General features: G+C 39.2%; 1 protein-coding gene and 1 long non-coding RNA gene across 4 annotated transcripts in view; one reads left to right on the forward strand and one right to left on the reverse strand.

Annotated features, from left to right (window-relative positions):
- Positions 1-24,148, forward strand: part of LOC109917534 (RCC1 and BTB domain-containing protein 2-like) — an 81,086-nt gene that overhangs the window by 18,668 nt on the left and 38,270 nt on the right. For all 3 annotated transcript variants that reach the window (XM_048602667.1, XM_048602665.1, XM_048602666.1), the window contains exons 2-8: positions 1,294-1,463; positions 2,647-2,797; positions 5,252-5,418; positions 7,855-8,013; positions 14,322-14,429; positions 17,224-17,366; positions 19,243-19,433. In XM_048602667.1, coding sequence (XP_048458624.1) covers positions 1,294-1,463; positions 2,647-2,797; positions 5,252-5,418; positions 7,855-8,013; positions 14,322-14,429; positions 17,224-17,366; positions 19,243-19,433 — 1,089 coding nt within the window. The remainder of the gene's footprint in view (positions 1-1,293; positions 1,464-2,646; positions 2,798-5,251; positions 5,419-7,854; positions 8,014-14,321; positions 14,430-17,223; positions 17,367-19,242; positions 19,434-24,148) is intronic.
- LOC125484369 lies at positions 1,250-23,510 on the reverse strand. The gene is made up of 3 exons (XR_007263184.1): positions 22,520-23,510; positions 19,946-19,997; positions 1,250-1,438 (listed from the first exon to the last, which is right to left on the reverse strand). It is a non-coding gene; the product is annotated as an uncharacterized LOC125484369 (long non-coding RNA).

Genomic DNA, 24,148 nt, shown 5'->3' on the forward strand with positions numbered 1-24,148 from the left:
CGAACAGGTCCACACCGCCCCTCCGAAGAGCATCCCACCCAGACCTATTCCCCTAACCCTGCATTTCCCCATGTCTAACCCACCCAACCTAAACATCCCTGGGCACTATAGGCAATTTTAGCTTGGCTAATCCACCTACCCTGCACATCTTTGGACTGTGGGAGGAAACTGGAGCACCCGGAGGAAACCCACGCAGACACGGGGAGAATGCGCAAGCTCCACACAGACAGTCGCCCGAGGCTGGAATTGAATCCGGGTCCCTGGCGCTGTGAGGCAGCAGTGCTAACCACTGAGCCACCGTGTTGCCCCAAAAGCAGAGACTGCCACGCAAGCATCCAGTCAGAACACAAAGCATTCAACTTGTGGCTAGAATCTTACCAACTTGGTCAGTATTGGGATCGAACCCATGACCTGGGTGTTATTTGCACCACGCTCTAGTCAGCTGAGCTAACCAACCTAAATTATAACTGTAATTATACTTCACAAGTACTTCCTTGGTCTCAAAGACCTTTGGGACCTTGAAATAGAAGTTTTGTTATTCTTCAGTTAGTTTGAGTGCAGAGGCCATTCCTATGTGTGAAGTTCACAATAAACTACCCTTTTTTTTGCCTGAGGCACTGGAATGGGCATGTGGGAGCTAAATCCCTTCACATAGCACTCCTTTAGATGGTATTTGTGAGGAGAGCAAATTAAAATGGTCCCTAGGATTTGTGGGCTTCCATTACATTTGTAAATGTGTTCCATAGATCAGGACGTTTAGAAGAGATGAAAAAGAATTTAAATGTTTCAAGAGGTTTCATAAATCTATGTATTGATAGATATTGTACAATTATCTTTTTTCCTCATGTTATTTGTCTGCAAATGTCTAAAAGTCTGCTAATCAAAGTAGACTTAAATGAAATTTGAATTGTATGTTTTCATAAGCTATTATCCATATTGCATTTTTTTATTTATTTCTTCTTATGTTCCCAAATTATACACAATTTGAAGCAGGTAGTTGAAATCTACCAGGTTTCTACCAGTGTTTTAATGAACCTACCCACCAGAAGGAATTTGGAATGACCCTATTGCACTCTCTATCCCCACCTGTGAGGACAGCACCCCACCCCATCTGAACCTCTCTCCACCTAGTAAACCTGCATTCGGGAAACTCAACAGACTAGAGAATCAAACCTGAAACTAAGCAATAGATAGCTTTTTTCACCTCCAAATTTACAGTTTCGTCATGAACTGAAAATAAGAACACAGATGTGATTAATGAGAATTTATTTCTGTTACTTTGAATCTCTCCAGGTCTTCATTGTCACTCTGTATGGTGCTGCACTGAGAGTCTTGTCATGGTGGATGTTGGGAAGTGGCCAGTATTTGCCTTGCTTCCGCCACAAGACCTCCGTTCAATTCGTCTGGCCTGTGTCTTCGGCACATCTGGCAATGAGACCTTGTATGTCACAGAAAATGATGAGGTAATATCCTTTCTTTAGCAATCTCAAGTCACACTCCCTGATTCTTAATTATTGACACAAAATTGACATGAAAAGATGTTTCCTTTTAAGTAAGCAAACTTTGTTTTAACTGGCACCTAATGAATCAGCAGTCTCTATAAACTGGCAAAAATTATATACCTGAAATAGCGAAAGTTTACTGTATCATCACAATCTCTGTGATGTCAGCTGAGGGTGCAAATGAGAAGGCTCTCTGTTGGTAAGTTTTATTTAAGGCAAAATTGCATTATTATTTAAGTAATTTATATGTAAATAAAGTACAACAGTGATGTATACCCTCTGCATTATGTTTCTGTTACTTAATGTGTGTTTTTATACAGTTTGGACTTCTTGATCAACCAGAAAATTTGATCAACTGGTGAACTCCTGGTCCCAAAGGTGCCAGTTAATAAAACGTTTGCAGTAATGCTGTGACTGTAAAATGGAAATGCTGCCTTCATATTGAACTTCAGAATTTAAACAATTGAAAACCTAAGTATATTTTATGTACTACTTCCTGATTTGCTTTAAGTTTGAAGTCTCCCCGACTTGGCCCTGTTTGATTTGAAACATCAACCTTGCATTTCTCTCTCCACAGATGTTGCCTGATTCGGTCAAATGTTTCCAACGTGTTTTTCTTTTATTTCAGACTTTGGCTATTTTACTTTGTTTTTACATGTCCTGTTCTCTGTTCTCCTTTAGCAGTATGTGCTGTGAATGACACAGTTGTGGGTGTAACACGTGGTCTACAAAGCCTGCAAAGCTGCTGCTTATGTTTGTTGTTAAACAGCCAATATTCAATGATGTCTCATGGTTTCATTGTGATTGAAGTCTGATTGCTTTCAACAGAGTGGGATTAAGAATTCTGTATCCAACAATGTAAGCCAAAGGAGGGTAAACGTTCATAAATGACAAGATCGGGAAATTTCTTTCTGCTATCTGTGTCCTATTTCATTCTGTCCTAAACGATCTCATACATCAAAATGTTAGAAAACATTATTATAATACATGAATAAAAATATTAAATTGGATATGTCGGTGTGCCAGATGCCAGATGTCATACGTTGAGAAATGACGTGTTCAGTCTGTTACTGAGAAATAAATTAAAATGTTAAGCATTGCAAAACTAGTTTAGATTTGACTTCATTGCTTGTTTCTGCAACAGGTATTTGCCTTTGGTACTAACTGCAGTGGCTGCTTAGGAACTGGAGATATTCAGAGCACAATTGAGCCCAGGAAATTAGACATCCTGTGTGGTAAGAAGATTGTTCATCTAAGTTATGGGAGTGGACCCCATGTGGTGCTTACAACTTCAGGTAATATGTTTTGATAAACAAAGTTTGAGTAATACTGCTCAGGTGTATTGTTTTGACAAATGCTCTCAGTAGCTGCTGCAAGCTGGAGAATTCCTTTAGTTTCAGCATTTTAATTAAGTCTCAGGCAAGTAACTCCAGCTAATTCTACTTTGGAACTTGTAGGAACTTGTAACAATTGTAACTTCAATAAATCCTCGTTAGATCTTCAGTTGTTTTACTTAACCTAAGTGAATATTTAAACTTCAATACCTATTGGTCTTCCTAGCAACAATCCTTGGCAAATTCTGTAGAGTGGAATAGTTGGACAGAATCTGTGCAGTGTCCGTGGGTCACATCTAGGTCTTTTGCTGAACAGGGAAATGATTTATGTGCATTAATCCACAATAAATAAACATGTAATTCCAGCAGAGATGTGTGTAATTACAGGATTCCATAAACCTGAGCCTTTTGCCTAATAGGAGATCATTTGTGTGTTTTAACCTACGATGATAAATGTATATGTTTGATCATTGACTTTACAACATCAGTGCCTAACTTGGTGTTTAGTGAAATCAAATGCTAAAGCATTCGATCATGTGACCACTGGTTAAGCCTTGAGTCATTTCATAATATATGCTTATTAATCTTGCATATTCTTCTTGTTTCCAGTCTTCTATTCTTCTAAGTTGTGATTTGCATAATTCCATCGAAAATAGGGTTTCAAGATGGCATTATTTTATGTATAACCTGAAACATTTGGATAGTCATTGTGTCTGAAGTTAATGCAGGCTTTATGCAGCCAAACTGTTCTGTAAAAATTATTTACTCGGATTCTTGGTGGCTTTTGGGTGTAACAATTGACTAAAAAGCCCAAGTTAGGGATGGGGAATGTAGTTTTTAGCCAGTACCATGACCGTTGCTCTAAGTTTGACTACGTAGTTCCAATCAGGATAGGATCAGGCTTCAAGGTAAGGTTTACAGGAGTTGAATAATCTGCAAGTTCTACCTGCCAAAACTCTAGTGATGGATTTGGACCTGAGAGTGTCCAGTGCATGGAGAACTGCTTTTTAGTGAGTTAGTGCCTTCAAGAGAAGGAAAGGAGATTTTAAAGAAGCAAATAGAAATTGGTACATTGAAAAAAAATAGTAATTTGGCCAACAGCTGTACAGGGGTCCCCAACTACGAACGCAATACCATACAGAGATGTAATTTTAAAGACCCAAAATATGAACATTTCCTGTACTTACGAATAGCTGCTTTAAATTGTTCTGCATTGTGTTCTGACTTGCAGATGACTTGACTTGCAAGCGAACCTTGTTCACAATCCAGCGACTGTCTGTATTTTGTGCAACTTTAAACTTTTTTTTAATATATTGATGATACTACTAGTCCTTTAATGTGTTCACTGGAATATTGAGTGAAGTTATAAGGATAATTTTTTCTTCAGACTTCATCCAAAGACAAACTGTGCAAATTATTAAACAATTCTGTATTGTTAGATGGGTAAATGGGCCAAGGAGTGGCAGAAGGAGTTTAATTTAGACAAATGTGAACATTTTGCTAGGGTTAATCAGGGCAGGACATTTACCCTTAATGGTAAGGTCCTGGGAAGTGTTACCGAACAGAGAGACCTGTGGGTGCAGGTTTCATAGTTCCTTGAAAGTGGAGTCGCAAGTAGACAGGATAGTGAAGAAGGCACTTGGTATGCTTGCCTTCATTGACCAGTGCATTGAGTATAGCAGTTGGGAGATCATGTTATGGCGATAAAGGACATTGATTAGGCCAATTTGGAATACTGCATACAATTCTGGTCTCCCTGTGATAGGAAAGATGTTGTGAAATTTGGAAAGATTAGAAAAGATTTACAAGAATGTTGCCAAGGTAGAGAGTTTGAGCTATAGGGAGAGGCTGAATAGACTGGGGCAATGTTCCCTGGAATGTCCGCAGCTAAGGGGTGACCTTATAGAAGTTTATAAAATCGTGAGAGGCATGGATAGGGTGAGTAGTCAAGGTCTTTTCCCCAGGGTAGGGGAGTCCAAAACTAGAGATCCTAGGTTTAAGGTGAGAGGGCAAAGATATAAAAGGGACCTAAGGTGCTATTTTTTCATGCAGAGGATGGTACATGTATGGAATGACCTGCCAGAGGAGGTGGTGGAGGCTGGTACAATTACAACATTTAAAAGGTATCTTGATGGGTATATGAGTAGAAAGGGTTTAGAGGGATATGGGCTAAATGCTGGGATATGGGACTAGATTAATTTAGAATATCTGGTTGGCATGGATGAGTTGAACCCAAGGGTCTGTTTCCGTGCTGTACATCTCTATGACTCTAATAAGTTTCTGAAATGAAAACAGAGTGCCAGAGAAACACAGGTCTGACAGCATCTGTTGAGAGAAAAACGGAGTGAACTTTTTGAGTCCAGTGACCCTTTGTCAGAAGTTTTCTTTTTTTAAAAAAAACTTGTTGGTTTGCAGATGGAGAAGTTTATGCCTGGGGGAATAATGGTTACAGTCAGCTAGGAAATGGGACAACAACTCAAGGTTTATCTCCTTGTCAGATTTCCACCAATTTGCTCCACAAGAAAGTAATCGAGGTAGCCTGTGGATCCCATCATTCCATGATTCTGACATCTGATGGAGAAGTGAGTAAAGTCTTTGTATGGAGTTGAATGACATTTATTTAAAAAATAAATACTGTCTGTACCACAGTTCTTCAAGGATTCCTGGTATGAGGGTATATAAGAAAATGATCTCGCCATTAAGGCATTCCTTTGAATGGATTGTTGAAATTTAAATCACTATAGAATCTTTGGAATATTAATTTGCAGAAGGGTACATCCAGATATTCATCAAAAGTTGGGAGGAATTGAGTGTTGACGCATGTGTAAATAAGCAAGCCTTGTTTTGAAGTTCAATAGTCCTGGGCACCTCTGTGGCCTTCCTTACAAACCTCTGAGATCTCTCCTGTTTTGCATCCCACCATTGTAGCCATGTCTGTAGCTACGCAGGCCTGCGACTCTTAAAAGTTCCTCCCTGAACCTTTAATTTTCTACCTTTCTATAAGAAAATACATTAAAACTCACGCCTTTGATCAAAGTTTTAGCCACCTCTCCTTATGTCTTTTTTTTTTGGCTTAGTGCAATTTTTATGACTAGTAATGCTCCCCTGAAGCACCTTGGAATTATTTCGTAACATTAAAGGCATTATTTCAGTTCACAATGCATTTGTGCAAGACCTGACCTGCATTTATTTTTTTCCAAGTGCCATTGTCCTGGGATTTTGGACGTCAATGCCAGACCCAGATTCTACTTTAGTATATGCTAACTGATTATTCACACATCCCCCCTAACGGAGATCAGTTTAAAAGAAACGTGCTCGCTCAATTTTCAGTCCTTGGCATTCTTTAGCTGTTATCTTTTCACTTTTTGATTAGTTGACAGAATGTTTTTTATCGAGTTCTTCTTGCCTCCTCCTCCTCCTCCTTTATAATGCTACAAGATATATGGTTTGAGATGTGGAAAGAGTGCCCATCTGGGTGTTGAAACATTAGTTAATTCAGAAACTTTCTAAAATGTTTCTGTATGACAATTATTCACTGCTCACTGGTTTCGTTAGGCTTATAATTTATCAACATTGTAGATTTTATATTTGATTTAGTATAAATTTGAAAGTTGGCAATACTTTTATTGCGTGTTATGCAAAGCTGCTTGAATATATATATTACATTTTGTTTCCTGTTGATACTTGTTCTTAAAAAGTTCTTTTTTTCTGATTTATGGGGAAATGGAATTAATATCGTATTAAAGTGCAGAATCACTTGCTGTAAAATGGTCTGTGTTCTCATACTTCTATTCTTCCCAATTGCATTCAGGGACTAATACTAATGCTTTGTTATGCATCTGGTATGGTAAGGTTGCAGTGTGACCTTTCTGTTCTAGATATGGCACATCTTTGCTGGCTCACATAAGCTCTTACTACACAACAATGTTAAAGTGCTTCACTGGCTTCAATGGGTGCACTAGGATGATGGCCTGTGCGTGTGGTGAGAGTAAAATTGGTGGCATTGACCATCGTTGTCACCTTTCGTTTAAGCTGTTTAGGATTCTCTCATCAGGCCAAAAATGTGATGGGATTTGGCTGCTGGTATTCCATAGAAACACAGAAAATAGGAGGAGTAGGTCACTCAGCCCTTCAAGCCTACACTGCAATTCAATATGATCATCCAATTCCACACCCTGTTCCTGCTTTCCCCCATTTCCTTTGATCTCTTCAGTTCCAAGAACTATATTTAACTTCTTGAAATGTTCAATTGTTTGGCTTCAACTGCTCTCTGTAGCTGAAAATTCCACAGGCTCACCACTCCGTCAGTCCTGAATGGCCAACCCCATATCTTTCGACTGTCACTCCTGGTTCTGGACTTCCCGGTCATTGGGTACATCCTTCCTGAATTTGCCTTGTCTAGTCCTTTTAAACTGTTATTGTTTCTTTGAGATTCCCTTCTCATACTTCTGAACACCAGTGAATATAGTCTTAGTGATCCAATCTGTGTTCATACATCAGTCCTACCATCCCAGGAATCAGTCTGGTAAACCTTCCTTGCACCTATTCTATAGTCAGAACATCCTTTCTTAGATAAGGAGACTAAAACTGCACACATTACTCCAGGTGTGGGCTCACCGAGTTCTTGTGCAATTGCAACAAGACATCTCTGCACCTGTACTTGAATACTTTCACTATGAAGGCCAATGTACCATTTGTTTTCACTGCCTGCTGCACTTGAATGTTTCCTCTCTGCCAACCAGTTCTCTATCCATGTCGGTACACTACTGCCACTCCCATGCGCTTTAATTTTACATGCCAATCTCTTGGGACCTTACTGAAAGCCTCCTGAAAATCCACGTAAACCATATCCACTTTCCCCTTTACTAGTTTCATCCTCCCAAAATTCTTTTGTACAAAATCTTTGCCTCTGTTCTTGGTCCTTTAATATTTAAATTGAGAATTATCCTTTGTTGATCTTGTATACATGACCTTGTTTAGAAACATTTTTGCTGATGGATTTCATACTTTGTAAATAGGTTTACGCGTGGGGTTATAATAACTGCGGACAAGTTGGATCAGGATCTACTTCTAATCAGCCGACACCACGAAGAGTAACCAGTTGCCTACAAAATAAAGTGGTTGCAACCATTGCCTGTGGTCAGTCATCTTCTATGGCAGTGCTGGATAATGGAGAGGTGAGACAATGTGATTAATGAGTAAATTGATATTTAATCTTTATACTTTAAAAGGTTAACATAGTCATCATTAATGGGTTAGTAGGCCTTATGTTACAGAATTTCTTTATTCTTGCCAGACGTTATTTCCAAGGAGTGTATTTTCTCTGGCTGAGATCGCCATGATGTAATATTTCTTGTCCATGGTGCTGCAGGCTAAATATGTTCTGCAAGGCTGTGCAACTGGATGGCTGGTGTGATGGGAATTGCATGGTGCTGTGCAACTCATTGAGTGTTCCTTCGTGTTGAGTACACCTTGAATCTAGGAAAATTTAATATGCAGTCCTATCTTTTTGTTTTTTAAGATAGATCTTTGTTATTGCAACAACATCACATTCTGTGGCTATTTGCATCTGAAGCTCATCAATTTTTTTTAACCACGATTTGTATGTTTATACATGTGTGCAGCAAACTTTAGTCATTGCTGCATTATGCCTAAGTCTTATCTCATCTCACTGTGGTGGCTCGGTGGCTCAGTGGTTAGCACTACTGCCTCAGCGCCAGGGATCCTGGTATGATTCCACCCTCAGGCAACTGTCTGTGTGGAGTTTATACATTCTCCCCATTTCTGCTGGGTGCTCCAGTTTCCTCCCACAGTCCAGAGATGTGCAGGCTAGGTGGATTGGCAATGCTAAATTGCCCACTGTTCAGGGATGTGTAGATTAGGTGGGTTACGGGGAAAGGGTGGCGGGGTGAATTTGGGTGGGATGCTCTGAGGCTCAGTTTCACACTGTAGAGATTCTATGATCTAATATAGCATTAATTGATACAGTACTGCTCTCTGCTGCTCCTCACTTTTTATAATTAAATAATATGAATGCAGGAGATCTGAAATAAAAACACAAATGCTGGTGGATCTCAGCAGATCTGACAGCACCTGTGGAGGGAGAAACAGAGTTAATTTCTTGAATCTGATGTGACTCTTTTTTTCAGAAATGTAAGAGGCTAGGAAATGGTGGTTACCCTTTTGATAGAGAGGGGGAAGGATTGAGTGGAATAGATGACAAGGATGCCTTGAGCAAAAGGTGAAGAGAGTGCTAATGGTGGTAAAGGAGAGAAAGATATAGGTGTAAATGATAGGTGTGTAAACGAGAAAAATGGGTCTGCTTTGCTCAGAGTAAATCTAACAAGATATGGCTGGGGTTGAGGGGTTATTACTGACATGGCCATGCACTGAAGTTGTTGAACTCAACAATCCTGTTGAGTCTTAGAGGGTATATAAAGTGTGTAAAAAATGAGGGGTTGTCCCTCCAGCTTGTATGGAGTTTGACATGGCGGTTCATCAAACCTCGACAAGTATGACTTGTTTGGGGTAGTTAAGAAATTACCTGTGAACAGAGTTGATTTACTCCTTAGGAATAATTTGGCAGGAGTGAAAGTTATGGCTTCACCTACAATCACAGAAATCCCAGTTGAGGCTAAAATGATGGAACAGTTGCCTGAATGGGTTTCTACTATTTTTCCATTGTGGGTAGTGACCAGAACAATGGCTGAACAAAGCCCATTGCCAAAAGTCACTGTAAAAGCTCAAGCAGATGTTAGGGTAGCTGAAATGCAAAAGAAGTGTTGACATGCCTTTGTTTTAAATGAGGTTCACAATGCAGATCCAGAGTTAATTAAGTTAGCACAGACAGCTCTCACTGAAGCTGAGGCTGAAGGACTTCCAGAGAGCTATAAAAGCAGAGTTCTGATTAGGTAGTGCAGTCCTGCTGACATATCTGCCGACAAAGAATGAGCAATTACTCATCACTGTGATATCACCCAGGTATCCTAAGGATGTATTTTGACTGGCATGAAATTCCTATGGCAGGGCATATACAAATATGCCAAATGCAAACATCAATTAATGGGTATTTTGCATGGCCAAGACTTAAGACTTAATGCAGTTCTGTACAACATGTTATACATGTTAGGTGATAGAGAAACCTCTGCAGGTAATCAGACCAGATTCTTTGATGCATATATCAGTTTTGAAGAAGTATTTAATCGATTGTGTCGGGCCACTGAAAATGAAAGCAGGACATCAATATATCCTTAGTGATAGATGTAACAACTCGATTCTCTGTAACTGTCCTGAACGGAGTAGTTTCTGAGTGGAAAAGATAACTTAGTTTATAACGAGTACAAAAATTATCAGTTGAGATTCAATCTAATCAGAGTTCTAACTTTGTCAAAAGTTCTACAGGTTATTAGCAGTTTGGGTATAAAATGAGTGAAGTCAACTGTATACCATCTGTAAAAACAGGAAACTTTGGAGAGATACATGAAACTCTCAAAATGATGATTAATGCTTGCTATTAGAAATACGTACAAGACTGGGACGAATGACTAGACTTCTTACTATTTGCTGCCAGAGATTCCTCGCATGAATCTACAGCATTCAAGTCATTTGAAGTGCATTCCCTGAAGAATTAGGCCTCCAGCAGTGATCTTGTTGACCAAGAGCTGCCAACCTGACTTATTGACTGGCTGCTTCTGGCACAGCAAGACTTCAAGTGTTAAAGCCTTCGGTTCCCTGAGAAGTTTGAAAGTCAGCTATTTGACAAGTAGATTGAAAGTCAATCCAGTGTGCTTTCTATTTGGGAGCAGAGAATCAGTCACCACTGAACATATCTATCCTCACACTTAGGCTGAGAATTTTCACTTTGCCACCTAAGTTTTGTTCACATCAGATTTTAATACATTCTGTGCAGCTATGTCTGCATTTTAGCTTAATGTATATAAGAGCCCCTCCATTAATCTTTAATATAAAGCCTCTTTAGAATCATGCCTACATTATCTTGTATAAGTTTAAGAAACAATCTTGTGATAAAACCACTAATAGTTCTTTCATTATAATTGTAACTGAATCTCAATGTTGCTTAATATGTTGTGGCATTCAACAATTCATGTGAGTTGTCTCATCATTATTTGTTATGATCATTGCTATGAAAATCCGAATGTAAGGTAATTTGTCTTTGCTTGCATCATTTGTCTTAACGTATCAAAATTCTATTTTGTAGTCAGGTGATTGAGCTTAAAAGAAAATAGGTATACGTATGTATATAGGTTTTAAGAAACCATTCTAAAGCATGAAACTTAAGGCAAATAATACCTGATGATTATATTTAAAAATATGAATGTTCAATATCAGCACTGCTATTTAAGGTTAATTCTTCATATTGCAACCAAAGCATAGAGCCTAGAACTGTACAGGACATAAACGGGCCCTTCGGCCCACGATGTTGTGTTGAATATGACGCCAAATGAAACTAATCCCTTCTGCCTGCCCTTGGTCCATATCCCTCTATTCCTTGCATATTCGTGTGCTTATCTAAAAGTCCCTTAAATGCCCCTATTGTATCTGCCTCCACCTTGACCCCGGCAGTGCATTCCAGACTCCTACCACTCTCAGTCAAAAACTTGCCCCTAACGTCTCCTTTGAACTTTCCTCCGCTAACCTTTAATTGCATGCCCCCCTGGTATTAGACATTTCAACTCTGGGAAAGAGCTATGCATCTCATAATTTTATAGACTTCTATCAAGTCTCCACTCAGCCTATGCCGCTCAACAGAAATCTTGAGTTTTTCTAGCCTCTCCTTATAGCTCATAACCCTCTAAACCAGGCAGCATCCTGGTAAACCTCTTCTGCATCCTCTCCAAAGCCTCTACATCTTTCTTGTAATGTGGCAACTAGAATTGAACGCAATATTCTAAATGTGGCCTAACCAAAGTCTTCTAAAACTGCAACATAACATCCTGACTCTTGTACTTAATTCTCCAACCAATCAAGGCAAGCATGCCATACACCTCCTTTACCACCCTCTATACTTGCATGGCTACTTTCAGTGAGCTATGGACTTGAACCCAAAGATCCTTCTGTACATCAATGCTGTTAACTGTATACTTTTCCTTAATATTTGATCTCCCAAAGTGCAACACTTCACACTTATCTGGATTAAACTCTATCTACCATTTCTCCGGCCATATCTGCAACCGATCTATATCCTGCTGTATTGTATGACAACCTTCCACAGTATCCACAACTCCACCAATCTTTGTATCGTCTGCAAACTTACTATCCCACCCATCTACATTTTCGTCTAAGTCATTTATATAAATTACGGACAGCAGAGGTCCTAGTACAGATCCCTGCAGAACACCACTAGTCATGGACCTCCAGCCTGAAAAACACCCTCCCACCAATATCCTCTGTCTTTTATGGGCAAGTCAATTCTGATTCCGCACAGCCAAGTCACCATGGATCCCATGCATCTTAATCTTCTGGATGAGCCTACCATGAAGAACCTTGTCGAAAGCCTTACTAAGATCCATGTAAACAACTTCCTCTGCCCTACCCTCATTGATCACCTTTGTCACCTCCTTGAAAAACTCACTCAAGTTAGTAAGACGTGGCCTGCCCTGCACAAAGTTACGCTGACTGCCCCTAATTCGGCCATGCTTTTCCAACTTTCCCAATGCTCTCCCACTGAAAGGTCAGTCACCTGGCCAGGCTCATTAGCCAGTACAAGGTCCAGTGTGGCCTAAACTCTAGTTGGACATGTCCACATACTTTCAAGAAACCCTTTTGGGTACATTTAACAAATTCTGTCCTGTCTAAGTCCCTTGCTCTAATGCAGTCTCAGTCAGTACTGGGGAAGTTAAAGTCACCCACTATGACGACTCTGGCTTTCAATTAATGCTTCCTGTGCCATGTGTTTCAGTATGTTAATACAATTAAAGGTCCACGTATCTTTCAGTGTTTTCCTGAAGCTAAACAGACCTTCAAATTGAAAAAATACTTTAGCAGGAGGACCAAGTGGAATACAATATCAGTTTTATTATAGCCAGTATGAATATCTGCTTATTAAAGTGTCTTCACAGATGTAATAGTCTATAGATCTTTGCCATTTTGTGTGATTTTAGATTTGTGAACCTTATGTCATGGACACCAGAGGGAAAGCGTGAGATTGCAAGAGCCTACAGTCACATCAAAATCAAAAGTATTTACCTTCCTACTCTAGAAAATAGACTGTATCTTTAGCACCTTTATTTCCCTTCGTGGACAGAAACCATTTGGCCCTTCATGTACTAACTAGTACTGGCTTTTTAACTGAAACTACTTGTTCTAATCACAAGGTTTACAGTTGGCCATTAAGAATAGTTTGGAGCATAATGGAACAGCAGTTCAAAAGATTACACAGGAACTGAAGGAGAATAAATATATCAAGGACTAAGAAAGTAGACTCAATTTTTAGCAGTACAGCAGGGATGGCAACTGCTCAAGTCCTTTGAAGTAGCAGTTCTCAGGGAAGTCCTAGGGCAGTTAAATAGCTCTGAGCCCTGGGGCTCAGGGAAGTCTAAGAAGCAATCTCCATCAAAAAAAGAGCTTTTCAACTGTATTTGTCAAGGCAACAGAACTACGTTGAGTGTCTATAATTAGAGATCCAAAGAGAAGTCAAGAAGTTAGATGTCTGTTTAGTACTCAGGCCAGGTTTAGGAATTATTAGGCAGCTAGCGGTTGCAGGCATGCTTGGGAAAATTTCTGTAAGCTCTGGTGGATCATAAAGCAGGAGCTACTGTTAAGTCAGTACAGCTGAAACTGGAAGTTGAAAAACCACAAATAATGACTGCTTGCTGCAGCTGAGCAAGATGGGAGCTCGGAAAATACAAGGAAAGATTTAATTTGATAAAGCTAACTGGTCATGAAAAGCTAGAGTTGTGTCTGTGAATAAGTACTAGAGTACAATTTTCAGAATCTGTAGCAGTCCATGGTGGAACGGCTCTTGAGCGAGTTTCAGTATATGTGCAAACTGCCAGTTATTGGTGGTTCTGGCATGACTAAGCTGTTGTGTAGCCTTAGATCAGTCATAATTTTCTTGTCAGATCGTCCTGATTTAAGTCTCACTTCACCATATATTCTAGATTGACATTTGCGTGTTGTATTGAGGGACTGCTGTTTTTAGATGAGATGTTAAGCTGTGTCCCCCATGTCTGCTTCGATGGATATATTTTTTTAAAAATCATGTTAAATAAAAATAAGGAAGTTCTTGTGGTCTGGGCAGGACTGAACTTCTGACTAACATCACTATCATTGATTACCTCATTTCCCTCATTGCTGTTGTTGGAACTTTGCTGTGCACAAATTAGCTGTTACATTTGTTGAATGAAACTGTGACTCCACTTCAAGTATTTCATTGGTTTTTAAGCCCTTTGGCATATTCTGAGGAAGCGAGGATAGTATACTTTAACTTCTTTCAGTTCTTTAACTAGTTAATCTCTCATTGCAGGTTTATGGTTGGGGCTACAATGGTAATGGGCAACTTGGCCTGGGCAGTAATGGAAATCAGCCAACCCCATGCAGACTGGCCGCACTACAGGGAATTCATGTGTGTCAGGTATGTTTGATACATCTGACCAATCATAGTAGACTAAATGGCTTGCTGGCTATCACTGTCCAACAATCTAATCAATTGCAACTTCAGAATGTTATTTAGAATGATACCTCATTGTAGTACTGAAAGAATGTGGTATTGTTGAATGAACCGTCTCTTAGCTGAGATGTTAAACTGACCCAGAATGCCTTTTTCTGGAGTATTTGTTATGGCAAAAGATTAACTAGACATTCGTTATTGCTGCAAAAACAAAGTTGCTGGAAAAGCTCAGCAGGTCTGGCAGCACCTGTGAAGGAAAAAACAGAGTTCATGTTTCAGGTCCGGTGACCCTTCCTCGGAACAGTTCTAGGTAGGGTCACCGGGCCCGAAATGTTAACTCTTTTTTTCCTTCACAGACGCTGCCAGACCTGCTGGGCTTTTCCAGCAACTTGGTTTTTATTCCTGATTTACAGCATCTGCAGTTCTTTCAGTTTTTAATAATTATTGCTGACTTAGTTTGTTTAGTATACACAGTTTGGATACTATATTTGTCTCTGTAGCAATCAAAGTACTCTTAAGAAATTCTGTGAAGTGTTCTGGGATTATCTGAAAAATTACAAGATGCTTATAACAGTTCTTTCTCCCTGTACATTGTTACACCTGAGACTAAACAAAATCATTGGTGTGGTAAGTCATCATGTGAGACATTATGATGAATGGTACTATAGCATACTTCAAAGAGTATGCGCACATGTTTTTGGCCTGTGTTGTGGACTGTCCTGTTTTAGCTCACCACCTTTTACCAGGCTTTCCCTGCTCTTACTTGCTTCTGGTCTCCTGTTCCCAGCCTCCCAACGTGCAGTGATGAAGTTTGAAAGCCTATGTACATGAAGATCAGTTTCTTACTCTCTAGTTAACCATGTTGACAGAGGGGTCATTCTGTTTATAGAACATAGATTTACTTAATTGCAAAGTAGAAGAGAGGATCACCTTATGTGTGAGTGTATTTGAAACTTGCACAAAAATGCCTGAAATTAACTGCTTTAAACATCTGCTCTGAACTCCATACTCAGCTGTTTAGTTCTGACGTTACATTTAAAATTGTGTCCTCCGTATATTTAAATAAGATCTAAGGTACTGTTCAGCTATATCACAGCAATTGCTTTGATTTTTCTTCATACATTAAATTAAAGCAGTGAGCATTTGTCTACTTTGTAGAGGGAAGCATACTGCTACTTCAGAGATTCTGTGTCAAATGTGGCTCTGCAATTATCTGGGATGGGGTGTAGAGAAGGCTACAGTAAAACTAGGTATATTTCACTGTTGGTCAAAGACCAGTAGCCCCAGTGAGTTGATTGTAGCTGGCAACTTCCAGAAAACATTTCACAAGGTGCCGCATAAAAGACCGATCGAGAAGGTTATATCCCAGGGGTTAAGGGTAGAGTAATGGCTTGGACAGAGGATTGGCTGACTGACAGAAAGCAGAGGGTTGGGATAAATGTGTCCTTCTCTGGATGGCGAACTGTAACTAGTGGGGTGCTGCAGGGTTCATTTCTTGGACCTCAACTATTTACAATCTATATAAATGATCTAGAAGCATGGATAGAACATAACATAGCAAAGTTCAGGGATGATACTAAAATAGGTGGAAAAGCAAACAGTGATGAGGGGACAGAGTTTACAGATATATATTGATAGGCGAGGAGAATGAGTCTGAATCTGGTAGATGGAGTTTAATGTGGATAAGTGCAAAGTTGTCCATTTTGACTGGAAAAATAAAAGAGAAAATTATTATTTAAATGGGAAGCAGGTTCAAAGTGCATCAGTGCAGAGAGATCTGGGCGTCTCTGTGCATGAATTGCAGAAAGTGGGCATTTAAGTGTAGCATATAATAAGCAAGGCAAACGGAATCCTGGCATTTATCCCAAAAAGACTGGGTGATAAAAGTGAAGGAGTGTTGTTACAATTACATAAGGCATTGGTGAGATCACATCTGGAGTATTGTCTCCAGTTTTAGCCTCCTTTCTTGAGAAAAGTATTGGTGGCACTGGAAGCGGTTCAGAGGAGGTTCACCAGGTTGATTCCGCAGAGAAAGGGCTCTTGTATGAGGAGTGGTCGAATAGCTTGGACTTGTACTTGCTGGAGTTCAGAAGAATGGGGGGGGATCTGATTTGAGTTATTTAAAATGCTAGAGGGAACTGATAAGGTGGACATTGAATTGATATTCCCATTTGTGGGACAGTCTTGAACAAGACATCATTGACGTAGAGTGAGAGTTAGTAGGTTCAAAACTGACGCAAGGAGAAACTACTTCTTTCAGAGGGTTGTGAATCTGTGGAACTCACTGCCCCAGAGTGCAGTGGAGGCAGAATCAACCAACAGATTCAAGAAAGAAATAGGTATGTTTCAGATGAAAACTGGGATAAGGGCTGTGGGTAGCAGGCAGAAAAGTGGAGTTGAGACTAGGATAAGATCAGCCATGATCTTGTTAAATGGCACAGCGGGATCAAAGGGCTGACTTGCCTACTTCTGCTCCTAATTCCTATGTAACGCTCTGATTTGTACCATAAGCTCCACACTTGCATTTCTATAACCTTGGAGTTTTGTGCACCTTAACATGCACCTAACATGGCTTACCATGAAATAAAATCTGGTGCTTTGATGCAAAAATAGAGATTGATGCTTTATCTTTAACCTGATGTGTCAACTAAGCATTCTTTAATACTAGCTTATCCAATCGGAGGATTAAAATTTTGTTTTTGTATCAGCATGAAGGTGCTTGATGCTACCATTTGTTACTTATAACTTTAATTTACAGATTGTCTGTGGCTATGCTCACACTCTGGCACTGACAGATGAAGGTTTACTTTATTCCTGGGGAGCAAATGCATATGGCCAGCTGGGCAGTGGTGTGAAAAGCAACCAATCTTGTCCTGTGCAAATCACTGTGGATAGAGAAAGGTAATGTAGTAAATCTCAGACATTACTCAATTAGTATCACTACTCTTTAAATTAGCTGTGGTAGAAAAGTTCTCTATAAAAACCTAAGAACATACCAGCAGTCAAGACTAGATGCTACAAAGATAACGAAAAACCATAACTGTAGATTCTTTATCTGAATGGAGGACCCATCGTCTGTGGTTACTTAAAGTTGAGGAGAGCATCAGACTTGAGGAAAAACCATATAATTGCACAAAGATTGGTGACCAATAACTTCAGAATATAGTGAATGGTGGAGAATGACAGAAAGTTGAATTGACTGATAAATAAGTTGGGAGGAAGCTAGCTAGAAATGTAAAGACAGGTGGCAGGAGTTTCCATAGGTATTTAAAAAGGGAAATGAGTAAGTAAAGTGAATGTTTTTAGAACCTCCCCTCTAGAAGGAGAGAATGATAAGTTAACTGTAGACAATAAATAAATGGTGGATAAAATAAGTAAATAACGTGCTTCTATCTTTACCATAAAAGTTCTAAACAAAACTTTGTGATACCTGTAAATCAGGAGGAGGAAAGAAGAGAAGAACTTGATGAAACTATAATTACTAAGGAAATAATATTGTGCAAATTGAAGCTGTGTGATAAAGAGTCACTGGGTCCTAATGAATATAAACTTAGAGAGTTAAAAGAGGTGGCAAATGAAATAGTGTATGTAATTGTGTTTATTTTACAGAATTCAATACATTCTGCAAAGGTTCCGTTAGACTGGAAAATAGTAAACATTAACCTTCTATTCAAGAAGGGAAAAAACACAAACAGGAAAAAGTTGGCCAGTTGGTTTGAAATTATAGCTGGGCACTTTGTAAAATCCAGGGTATGTGGGGAGATTCAGCATAGTTTTATGAAAGGGAGATCCTGTTTAATCAACTTATTGGAATTCTTTGAAAGAATAACATTTGCAGTGGATAAAGGGAATCCTGTTTATGTACTTCATTTAGATTTCCAGATGGCATTTGATAAGGTTCCAAAAGAAAAGTCACTGTGCAAAGCAGGAGTTTGTGTTATGGAGAGTAAGTACTAGCATGGATAGGAGTTTGGTTGGCTAACATAAAACAGATTATACATAAATGGGTCTGTTTCAGATTGGCAGCATGTGATGAGTGGGGTCCCGCAGATGTTGGGCCTTCAACTTCTCAGAATTTGTATCAATAACATAATATCAATAACATTGAGAGCTGAGGGTTCCAGAGTTAATGGTTAAATTTGCAGATGACCAAAGATATGTAGGAAAGCATATTGTGAAGAAGATATAACGATAGATTAAATGTGGCACATGGAGTATTGAAGTTGTTCATTTTGGCAGGAAGCATAAAAAAGCAGATTATTAAATTAAGTTAAATGGAGAATGACTGCACTACTCATGTGCAGAGTAATCTAGGAATTCTCATGCGTGAGCCACAATAGGTTAATAGGCAGTTACAGTAAGCTGTTTATTTGTAACTAATTAGACTGTAGCTACAATAAATAAGAATTCTTGTTTAATACAGAATGCTGGTCCATGCTTTCTATCAACTTTGGTCTGAAAGTCAGATAAATTGGGATGTTTATCTTTTTAAAAAAAATCTCTTAACATTTGGTCCAACTCCAGGATAGCAGGGTCTGATTTGTGGCAATGCCATGAAACAAAATTGTTTATTGAACTAATGCAGAGTAAGTAAATATAAAATTGTTGGGAACGGCCAACATATAGCATGTGTGAGTAACTCTTCCTTATTCACTCATGATCATTCGTAATCATCATTAGCAATATTTTAATCCTAAGGAATTTTACATATGATTCTTGTATGCTTTCTTCTAAACTATGTACTGTATTGAGTTTCTTTCTTTATGTTGCTGCTTAGGATTGTGGAGATTGCTGCTTGTCATTCCACTCATACCTCAGCTGCTAAGACCCAAGGTGGTCAGGTCTACATGTGGGGCCAGTGTCGAGGGCAGTCAGTCATTCTACCACAACTCACTCACTTCTCTTGCACAGACGATGTGTTTGCCTGCTTTGCATCTCCTGCAGTTACATGGCGTCTCCTGTCTGTAGGTGAGGTGATTTTTACTTTTATACTGTCAGTATTTGAGGATTGTGAGAACAGTAATCAATCATTTGACTGGTGAATGCAAGTGCAAATTCCACCATGACTGTTTCAAAAATTAAATTCTGTCCACACAAAATCTAAAATAAAAACCTGATTGTTAATAAAAGTGACCATGAAGCTAAGAAAGCCAACTGATTAATTTTGTCCCCTTTTATGAAAGAGAATGTGTGAACCCGGTCTCTCATCGTTGTAATTGACTCTATTGCCCTCCGAAGTAAACAAGCCATTCAGTTGTTTGAAACTGGCAACTCGGGTGGGCAATGTATAATGCACATATCCGAAAACTGAACAATTAATGAGGATTTCTAGACTATTATAGGTAAAGTTTCCAAGAAGTTGTACGCGTATTGTAGTGAGAATGAAATATAATTGCTGATGCTGGCTATGCTGGCATCACATTGTTTTTTTGCCTTCTAACGATTTAGCTATTAGTTTGAATTGTAAGGATGCCGATTACCTGAAGCTGATTCCCCTGTTGAGCGAGGATCTGACCTGTTCTTGAGCATATGCTTGAAAAGAAAGGAGATAAAGCAGGAAAAAATTAAACAACTTTTATGTCATCGCACTGTAATCACATTATGTGCAGTCATGGAACAAATGGCCCAACCATTGCTCACTTCTTCATGGGAATAAGGATGGTATTACCTTGAGTGAAAAAGGTTCTTAAAATTATTACTGTGGCTGCAAACTGAGACTGTGCGCTGTAGGTTCCCCAAGCCATCTTGAATGTCTTTACAGGTATGATCGGGGTCAGAAAGTATGTTTCCCATGAGTGACAGTAAAAAAAAACCTGCTGTTGCATTTTTACAAGGCTTGGATTGAGCTTGCTGAGGATATGAGCAGCCCAAGTGTGGCACCAAGTGTCTGGATCAAATGCATGAACAATTTCTGAATCCTGAATTTCAAGTCCTCCTTTACCTCATCACCTGCAATTTATTTCCTTCCATTATTTCATGTCCCTCAAATGCCTTTTCATGCTGCTCCTTAACCCTATATCACCTTTCTCACTTTCAGTCACATTGGTAGACTGAATTACCTTTCCTGCATTCTCCTTAAACTTATCTGCTGATTCCTCCTTTGTGATGCCAACAATACCATTGTCATCTTCCCTGACCTGTTCAACTTTCATCTTACATAAGCAAACCTTCCCATTTGAACAGTAGCCACTTTATACAAATGCCTGAGATCTCCACTTCTTCTGTATGTGTGCAATTCTCCTTTTCACATATATACTGTATGCAGAAGAAGCACATGTCCAAGATAACCACTTACAAATGCTACTCAATCCTATTTGGCTGGAGATAAGTACACAGAGAATGGGAGGCTTGGACCAGCAGAGTGCTACCAGACATTGTCATGCGCTATTGCATGTTATGTGCACTGCAGAAGGGGAAGTTACTACAAATGAGTTGGAGTGACTAGAGGTGTGCATGAATGGAAATTGCTCTAGGAAATAGTGACCTGTAGATGACAAAGGGCTCCTGCCTGCCAACACAGTGTGATCGGCTTCCACTTAACCGAACAGCTTGTGGGGTGTGAATGTTTGGATAGAAGCCATAACGGTACCAACAAGGAAATAAAAAAACCTCAAGTCTGAAGAATGCCAGTTTAATTTTCCTTCTTCAGTTGCTGTAAGTTGTGTCTGTTAACCAATAATCCAGAGATGTTATAAATATGAACCTGTTGCCCTGTGAGTGAAAGTATTTGGAGAAGGAAGATTGAGGAGCAGCAAGTCCTGATAAGCCAAAAGCATCTTGTCAGTGAACCTTGTGGACAAAGGCCATTGAACTGTCTTCCCAGTCTTGCCATCCACCCATGACATCCACTTCATTGTGCATGTTTATATATGTCTGTCTGTATGTGCATGTCATGGGGAGTTTTAGCGGGGTTAGAGTTTTTAATTGGTATTGTTATGTGTCACTGATTCAAATAGTAATTCTTGTTCAGTATGAGACCCAGTCTGTGCTTTTTGTTAACCTGGGCCGAAAAGACAGGTAAATTAGGGAACTTTACATACTTGTATAAGGCTAACTTTTGTGATGACTCCTGGAAAAGTGGGGTTTGATTTCTACTGTGCTTCTAAGTGAAGCGTGACAAAGTCTGGGGGCTCTTGCCTGGGATTAATATGAAACAGAGAAATCACAGCCTTGAAGGTGGATGTAATTAAATATTAGCGCGGCACTTGGGTTTAGAGGAAATACAAGAGAGACCAGGTAGTCCAGATAATGAAGTGTTGGAATCAGTTTATGTTGGGTTATTTTTAAAGCAGCTTGAGAATGAGGAAAAGTTGAAGAAACTAGAGATGGAACTTGTAAAATGAAGAAAAAGACAACGAAAGAGCAGAAAGATGTAAGGAAGCAGAAAAGGAATCAAAATGATGGAAAATGGAAATGAAAAGAAGGAGATGAGAAAACTAGAATTGCAAAGAGAAAGTGAGGGAACATGAATATAAACTTAAAATGATGCGATTGAAATAGGAGATGTCAGGAACTGATGCAAGCCCCAGTGGAGAGAATTTGAATCATAATTTTGAAGTCCCTTAAGGAAATGTTTAATTTTGCACAGGTCCTACTAAAACTTGAGGAAAAGAATGTGGTGACATTCTTCATGTCATTTGAGAAAGTAATGAGAAATTAATTAGGCAAAACAGGATGGGACACTGCCCATACAGAGTAAATTGACAGTTAAAACACTGGAAATTTATACTTCATTGTCGGAGAAGGTTTCTTGGGATTATGTCGCTGTTTATAAAAAAGCTATAGAGGCTGCATGTGAGTTAGTGCCTGAGGCACGTAGACAAAGGTTCAGGTATTTAAGGAAACAGCCAGGTCAAACTGGACTGTTAATCCAGAGACCCAGGTTATGTTCTGGGGATCTGAGTTTGAATCCTGCCATGGTAGATCATTGAATTTGAATTCAGTAAAGATCTGGAATTAAGAGTCTAATGATGACCATGAATCCATTGTCAATTGTCGGGAAAAACCCATCTTGTTCGCTAATGTGCTTTAGGGAAGGAAACTAACATCCTTACCTTATCTGGCCCACATGTGACTCCAGACCTGCAGCAATGTGGTCGACTCTTAATTACCCTGTGAGCAATAGGGGATGGGCAAAAACTGCTGACCTTGCCAGCAACATCTTCATCCTGTGAATGAATAATAAAGAAAAACGGAATTCAAAAAGTGTTTAAACAAAATCATTTTGACAGGTGGATACGAGCATTGGAAGTTGAAACTATAACCACTCAAGGTTATCCCCACAGATCAGGGAGAAAAGTATGGAGTATGGATGTGAAAGTAAGAAGTTGAGATGTTTCCATTGTAACAGAGTGGGACACATTTGTTCAGAATGCTGGAAATGTAAGAGAAGCACATGGGAGCTCATCATGAATCAGTAAAGGAAACTCAAAAGGAAAGTGCCACAGAGCAGATCTTGTAGCTTTAACTACAACTGGAGGTTCTGCAAGTACAGAGGTCTGGATAAGAGATATGAAAGTGTTTTGTTTAAAGGGAAGGTGACCTTTTTTCTTCAAAGCACACGTTCAAGCACCTAACTACAGCAAGGGATACTGGGGCAACCTAAACTCTAGTTCTCTCTTTCTCTCTCTCTCACACACACGTCTCCCTCTCTCTCGTGCTCTCGCTGAAGAAGAAAACCTCTTAATGTAACTTTTGATACCTACACCAGTTTTTGAAGAACCATTTAGTTGAGTGTTAGTGGATTGTGTAGGACTGTCACCAAAAACTAAAGTAGACATCAGTATATCCTTATAATTATGAATATGGCAACCTGATTCTCAGAAGCTGCTCCTTTTGAAGACAATTACAGCTAAGGTAGTATTGGAAACTGTAACCCAGTTTTTTACTCATTGTATCCTGCCTGGTAGCCCACAACCTGAATTTTCCAGATTAGCAGCCGTTTGGGTATAAAACGAGTGAAGTTAATTGTATATCATCTGCAATCACAGGAAGCTTTGGAGAGTTACGATCAGCTTCTCAAAACATAGGTTAAGACGTACTGTCAGGAATATCCATTGAACTGTATTTGCCACCAGAATTCCCCAAATGAATGTACTGTGTTAAGTCCATTTGAATTGATTGACGACCATAAGATTAGATGTCCATTAAACTTGGTTATGGAGAAGTTCTTGAGCTAAAACAAAACCACATACCCAGTGTTGGATGACCTGGACATGTCCAAGTGAAACTGAAAGAATGAGCAGATAAACATTCAACAACAAGAACATTTCAAGCTTGAAGATGACTTGTTTGTATTGTTACATTTGCAAGGTGAGCTTATGAAAGTGAAATCCAATGTTCCATACAAAGTAATTAGGAGGATTAGTAAAGTGATTTATCTGACAAATACTTCTGACCATAGGAGGAAGAATTGGTTATGTTGCATAAACATGTTGAAAAGGATAAGGAGCATAGTGTGTCAGGTGGTAGGAATAGTGGAAGATGATAGACAATAAGAGGTAAAAGTTAGACAGCTCTTGAAGCGAACCTTCCACAATTTGTTTAGCCAACGAATACTGGATTGTGTAGACTCTGTCATTTCTCTAAATATGAAAACAATGAAAGGATATTGTTAGACTACTTGTATTTCTTATTAATCTGTAGACACACCTGGCTAGCTAACAAAGTAGATAATGTGGATA

This window comes from Rhincodon typus, chromosome 11 (genome assembly GCF_021869965.1).
Source record: "Rhincodon typus isolate 14 chromosome 11, sRhiTyp1.1, whole genome shotgun sequence".
Classification (NCBI taxonomy): Eukaryota; Metazoa; Chordata; class Chondrichthyes; order Orectolobiformes; family Rhincodontidae; genus Rhincodon; species Rhincodon typus.